Here is a 6877-nt window from a genome sequence, read left to right as displayed (position 1 = left end):
GTACTGGTGATGGTAGTCACATAATGCCCATGTTTATCTGTATCAGATTGTAAGCAGAAGGCAAAATGTGCAATCAGCAAGCAGTTAGTTAGCCTGTGTTGTGGTTGTTTGTGTAAGAGTTATCTTGGCAAGCTTCAGGGATGAGTGAGGTGTTCTTTGAAAACAAACCTTGCAAAGTGTCAGATAATAGGCCTGTTCACACACAACGAAAATCGAAATTACAATTGCGATCCAAATTTCGGGGTTTTTTTTCGACCGTTCGTACACAGGAAAAAAATCGCACTTCGCAGCAAGGAAAGAACGATCAGTGGCCAAATTGCGCATGCGCGAAACTTGCATGACCGAAGACTGACCCCGCGGTCCCAATAGAGTTTCGCGCGCGATTAAAAAATACCGATTTCCGAATCTCGATCGCGCTCACACACACGACGCTTGGCAAAATAATCGCGATTTTTCTGAAAAATCGCACAAATAGTGCGAGTTGGATCGCGATTAGGATCGCGAAAATTAGTGAGATTTTTCTGTCCACACAGGAAAAAATTTCGAAATTTTGATCGCGATAAGAAAATCGATTTTTAAATCTCACTTTTTCCCTTGTGTGTGAACGGGCCTAATAAGACCCCCCTCTCTGAAAAACAAAAAAGAAGAAAAAAGTTGCCAAACCCTTCAAGCAAGGTAACTAGATAGCCCAAGCCAAGCTGCAGTTTTGGGCAATCACAGTACCTTGTAGACCTACAGTGAACTTATAATGGAGGTTTGATGAATATTGATATTGGGATTAAATTGTCAAAATACTCTGAGTAGGCCTGTATTCACAGTTTTGACAATGGTAACTCGTGGGGGTATTACCTGAGTGCCTTATAGGTATACCTAATGCTAATTATGATTGTAAGAATTGTGAATAAAATCCTACATCAACGAGATACGTACATATTATTGTGGATGTGTTTGTATACCGGTAATATTCATCAATAACTTAATATAGGGTTTTATAATTAGCATCAGTGATGAAAATGTTATCCATCATGTGATTTCTTTGGATGTAGCTCTGTCTCTCTGTCCAAAGTTGTGGCATGCAATGTGTCTACTGTAAAACATGATATATTCGTGGCATGAATTTTTCGCGAATTGGAGCTGACGGCCTTTTTTGCGGCATGAAATTTTCGCGAACTGCTTCTGGCATTCAATGCATATAGTGTAGACAAGAACTTTCGCGTGCATTTTAATTTCGTGAATCTTGGCGCTCGCGAAATTTGCAAAATTCAAGTGCTCGCGAAATTCGCAAAATTAAAGTGCACGCGAAAATTCTTCGTTTTACAGTATTTAATTTGAAGGGGGGGGGGGGGAGAGATGGACTGCAGAGTGCAAAACTGAGGCAATGTTGCCAGCAGGAAGGTTCCAATGTTTAGCGTCATAATTATGTCATGAATGTCTGCCTTGTATGAAGAAGAAAAGGGTGCCTTTGAAAAGTTCGACCTCCTCCTGAGCCAGAGGCCTCTGCCTCATATGTTTGTGTTTCCTGTCCAAACATTGATGAGTGTCCCTGAGTCAAGTTATGGAACTCCCCACACCACCATCATATTCATAACATTGCTATAGCTGGCCAAGAATGAACTGCAGCGCTGTTGGGCCATTCACGCTCACAGTGTAAACTAGTAGTCATTTGTGTGTGTAAACATGTTGTTTTTTTTTAAAGAAATGCGTCACTCTATCTATGGTGAAACTTGGCAAAGAACTGTGCCAAAAGGCAGCCAAAATATCACAGGAAAAAAAAATACACACTGAACTGTTATATCTCTAACTTACCGGTTTGATTTGAGCACCTACAGCCCTACACTGAAAAAAAAAGAAGAAAACCCAACCCAAGTGTAATTTTTGTAAGAATAATCACCCTACATCTAACTAGCCATGACTGCTTGTGTGATATGTGATTTTTGAGAGTCAAGTGCATGTTGCTATGGTTACATGCAGACTGTCAAGTTGGTTGTTGCATTCACATGACAGTAAAGAAAAGTCCATTGATACATTTGTATTTTTTTTTCAGATAGTGCACTAACCTAACATTGATTTTTGTTGTTGTTGTTGCAACATGAATCTAAACTATGAAATATTGCAACTGTGAATATCACAATTTGTCCTGACAGCAATAGGCCTCTATATATAAGAAAATGTACATATACTTTCTATAAACTCTTTATTTCTCCCTCTCTCTCTCTCTCACTTTCTCCTCTGGTGTCCAAAACATCTCAAAAGCCTCTAGTGAGGTTGCTCTTGCCCCGCCTAGCGCATTCCAATATACCTACTGCCCTGATGAGCTCGTTTTTCTTAATTTGGGAGATAAGATGATGAACTGTTATTATTACATGGGTGGTCAGTTCAGAGTCACCCTCAGGAGAGGCCTTCCTTCCAGTCTAGCCTTCAATGAAAGAAAACAAAAAGGACAAACAAAGATTTCATTTCCAAGGAAGAGAAAAGACTATATAGGCCGCGTTCATGCGAATTTCGTAGCCAGAATCACAAACATGAATCATGATTCAAAACGGCGTTTCAAATCACGGTCTCAGCGGAAGAGCGTTCATGCGGGCTTTCGCAACGCTGATTCTGGCTCTGCTCATCCTTTGCCATTGCGCAGCGCACTGCGCAGTTTGACCTTGTCTCTGCAACTCGAGCCAGACCTCCTTATGCCAAGAGATCAGTTAGTTCATTATAGGCCTCTACGTTTTTATTTCGGTGAATACTTTCCAATAAGCTGTGGCATTCAGGCTCTGCCCTCAAATCGAGGAATAATCTTAGTTCTTCGTCTCTCCAATTGTTTCCATAGGCCTTGGTAGACACAGCGCTGCAGCCATTACTATTATCAACTCATCGGAGAGTAATTACATGTATTATTATATTAAACAGCTAGATACTAGCATAGAATCGGTGTATGGCGTTGATGTAAACAAACAAGTGCAAGTATGGTACCGAAACACACGATTCAATAGACGTATACAAGCGCGCGAACAGAACAAGAAGCTGTGGAATACCCCATAAGAAACACGCATGCGCACAGCGCACAATGACGTCATAGAATCATGATTGAAATCACGGTTGCGTTCATGCGGTTTCTGCGATCGTGATTCTGGCAGAATCATGATTCAAAACGCCCTTTTTTCCGCGTTTCAGATCGGCGTTTTGAAACGCGTTTAAATGGAAAAATCGCATGAACGCAACACAACTAAACACGTTTAGCGACTAAACGTGTTTAGAAACGCAATTCTAGTTTCGCATGAACGCAGCCATAGTCTACGCAAAGAAGGCAGACTATCAAATCTGACTTCCGAGCACTGTAACTTATGGTGGCCATGACTGGGGGGCTTCCAAAGAAGAACAAAAGCATTTTCAATGGGTTATGCAATTAGCCAGGTGCGTTACTGCATGTCAATGCATAAGTTATCTTTCGTTTGGCATACTTGAAGCCTCCAGTTAGAAATTACCATAGAAAACAGTACCCACACCAAATTGGTCAATACTTTTGGCTTGAATAATGTGGGGATTGTTTAACAGATGTTTCCAACTTCAAAAACTGAAGTTACATGGTCCTACAATTTTTTACGTGGATGCTGCTAGCCTCTGAAAGTAGTGTCATGCACACAGACAAAAATAGCGAGATGTGGATCGTGATCCAAATACTATGTTTGCATCAAAAAAGTGAAAATCTGTCAGCTGACTAACACGAGATGAATTATATGGCATTTCCTACTAGACAGTATTGTCGAATAAACTGTCCAGTAAATGGTTTGTGAATTATTCATAGATGTTTAGCTAGTGATGGTATGATTCCTAAAACTTTCTGTGTTGAATTGTTTTTTGTGCCTTTGAATATCGCAATACAGGTCAGTCTGTAATATTTAATAATTTCTGCATTTGCAAAACGACAGTATGAAATAGTCTTCTGTCACCACTATATCAGACAGTTGTCCTTTTGCATATGACCTCAACATTTGTCGTGTCTTACAGGTTTGATCAACTTGTATAATATGTGCTGACTATGTCATTTATGTCATGTGTATAAATCATTCTGTCTAGTCAATGGGAGATGATGACTGAACAGATATATTTGTGCCAACGTAAGTTTGTGGCTGTAAAATCAATTTCTCTTGTGATACTTCGAGAACATAATTTTCCTATCCTCACTAATCATTTGGCAAGCTGCTGGAAAAAAAAAGAGACACAGATTATTAGAACAATATGGATGTTTATAAAGTTATTACTGATTGTTTATTGCCAACGCTAATCAAATTTGAGCTTAAAGTGCAACCATGAGGATTAAAAAAAAGAGTGACATCGAGAACAGCAAATGAGCGCAAAACTCCTATGATGAGGAATGAGAAGAATTCCCATTTCTGAGAAGGAGATAATGCCAGACACCTGCCCGTGTTTTGAAATATGATATCTTCGGCGTGATCTTTTCTTCCGTTGGAGTGTCAATGAGGTTTTCTTCTCTGTGGCAAATCTAGTGCCATCCGGTCGTGGTGTGAAGGATCAATTACGAAAAAATGACTCAGGAATTAACGGTAATGATAAGCAGGAAGTGCTTATAGCTTATTAAGGCTGCCGTACTCATCCAACTCATAGTCCATTTTCTTGGAGCGGAGGTGAGACAATCTAAAGAGAGTCTGGGCAGAGGTCATTCAAAGCCTTGTCCTGTGTCCATTTGCAAATCTTTTTTTTTTAATGGCTCTTTGTCTCGGTAGTAATGATGAGGAAAGATTGATGAGACAAATGACTTGGGTACTAGTTCTACAGCTGTGATTTGATGGGAGATTGTCACAAGTGAATTGAGAGTTGAAGGGTGATGGATACGTCAGGAACTCAGAAGCCTTGAAAAAGAGGCTCAAGACCTGATGGGTCACTGTCAGTTGAAAATAGACAAGAGTGAATGTTTTCTATTAATGATCTGATTGTCCTCATATCCACACAGAATGTTAGCTGTGCTAGCAAGAAGAGACACACAGACTCTTTCCAAGGAGTCTCCCATACACCTCTGGAACGAACCTTTAGCAATTCAGTTCAGCCGTAGAGTTAAATCAAAATCCCCTGAAATAGTTTGTCTGTCTTTATATCTCCTTCATGCAGATATTTCGATGGATATAGCGCCAACGCTGATCACGTTGTACGACTCAGTAGCAGCAAACAGCCAGGTGCCAGAGGACTCGGCCAAGGATGAAGGGGAGGAGGAGGAGGAGGAAGTGCAGGCTCAGTTGCAGCAGGACTGCCAGTCACGTGACAAGGAAGAGCCAATTGCCTCTGTGGAGACCCCGACAACGTTAGCTGCGGTGCGCCCGCGAGGGTCAGAAGCATGTGCGCCTGCCGCCGATGATGTCACCCCTGTAACCCAGGGAAAGTGTAGTGCTGAAGAGCTTGGCGACACGCGGGCCCGGGAAGGCAGGGTGTGCGAGCAGGCGGCTGGAGAGGGGAGGACAGTCCACGGACCAATCCCTCCTGCCAATCACAGCTTCTTGCACTCCGAGGGACTGCGAGTGCCACTCCTGGACGGTGACAATATCGATTCATATCTTGACAGGACTACAGAAACACAGCGAGACAATGGCTCAGCCGGCTGCAATAGCGTTTCAAGTGCAAATATGGAATCCCCGATGCCGTGTCGGGATAAAGTGAACCTGAATGGAGCTCGCGACGCTAACCACAACGTGGAAGATTCCAGTAGGATGGTTAGCAGTGACAGTCCGGAAAATATGGCAATAGATGTAGACTTCAACAGCAATAGCAATAATGACTGCAGACCGCGGGCCCAGAGCGCAGATCTCTTGTCAGATAACAGGCGATGGAGCCAGAGGCAGAGACCTGCCAGTGCCGAGATTGCCTCGGTGGACTACACAGATGATGGGGGCCCGTCGTCGGAGACCGTCGCTCACAAGGACGACCAGCCGCATGGGAGCGGCTCCCCGGTCAGGCAGAATTCATCTCGGATAAACCCGCCCATCCTCGTCACCAATGCACCCCTCCAGCATGAGGCGATGTCTCCGCCCACTTCGCCTCCAACATCACCCCCAATGAGCCCCACCTTAAAGAGACCAAAGGCGGTCTTTGCCATACCAGGAATACCCTATGTGGATCGGATCGTGGAGGAGATCATAGACACAGAGAGGAGTTATGTCAGGGATCTAGGTGCCATCATCCAGGTAAAGCTGTCTATTCAATCAATCATTTAGGAAAATGGACTATCTTCTGCTACAATTTTTGCATTATCCGGCAGGTGATGACTGCAAAATTACCTTTTTGAGTTTAACGAAGAGACACAAGGTCATATGAAACAACAAGACATTTCAAATCTGCCCAATCTAAACATTAGATACTGCAAGAAAGCACTGTAGCAATCACACTGAATTGTAGTAAATGTAATTCCTTTTCTAAGCGATGAATGCCCATTTTAGGGTAGAGAAAACGTGTTCCTGTGTATTCAAGCCTAGGATCACTAGACAACATTGCAGCCTTCAGAGAAACTAGTTTCATTTAAAATTGAGCTTACTCCTGAAACTGATGTTAGTTTCAATCTTATAACCTCTCTCTCAAACTCTCTCTCATTGTGGGTAGAATTCAAAGGGAGTCAATGTTGACTGAGATACAGATCTTTAGATATCTGTTGGCACAATGCATACGAGACCTCACAGCCACCAGCACGAAGGGGATAACATACTTTGCAACAGACTGAAGGGGGGGGGGGGGACAAAATAAAACTCTCACCAAAACAAACATGCAATCAATGCAGATCATAACGAACAGGAAGGTCTCACAATTATCACTAAAAAGACTCGCTTCTGGTGTGAAAGAGATCACCATTGAGATTATGATGTCCATTTGAGTCAGATCTAGA

At 42.5% G+C, this 6877-nt stretch overlaps 1 protein-coding gene across 1 annotated transcript in view; it reads left to right on the top strand.

Moving 5' to 3' along the window:
- The first annotated feature begins 4886 nt into the window (after positions 1-4886).
- The window catches only part of LOC139723259 (uncharacterized), an 81631-nt gene continuing 79640 nt past the window's right edge, over positions 4887-6877 (top strand). Inside the window, exon 1 of the mRNA XM_071634518.1 lies at positions 4887-6185. Coding sequence (XP_071490619.1) covers positions 4965-6185 — 1221 coding nt within the window. The 5' untranslated portion in view covers positions 4887-4964. The remainder of the gene's footprint in view (positions 6186-6877) is intronic.

This window comes from Diadema antillarum, unplaced genomic scaffold (assembly GCF_040938485.1).
Source record: "Diadema antillarum isolate AM-2024a unplaced genomic scaffold, OU_Dant_1.0 scf00000183, whole genome shotgun sequence".
In the NCBI taxonomy this organism is placed as follows: domain Eukaryota; kingdom Metazoa; phylum Echinodermata; class Echinoidea; order Diadematoida; family Diadematidae; genus Diadema; species Diadema antillarum.
The sequence above is the reverse complement of the archived record's forward strand: the minus strand, read 5'-3'. Positions and strand labels throughout refer to the sequence as shown.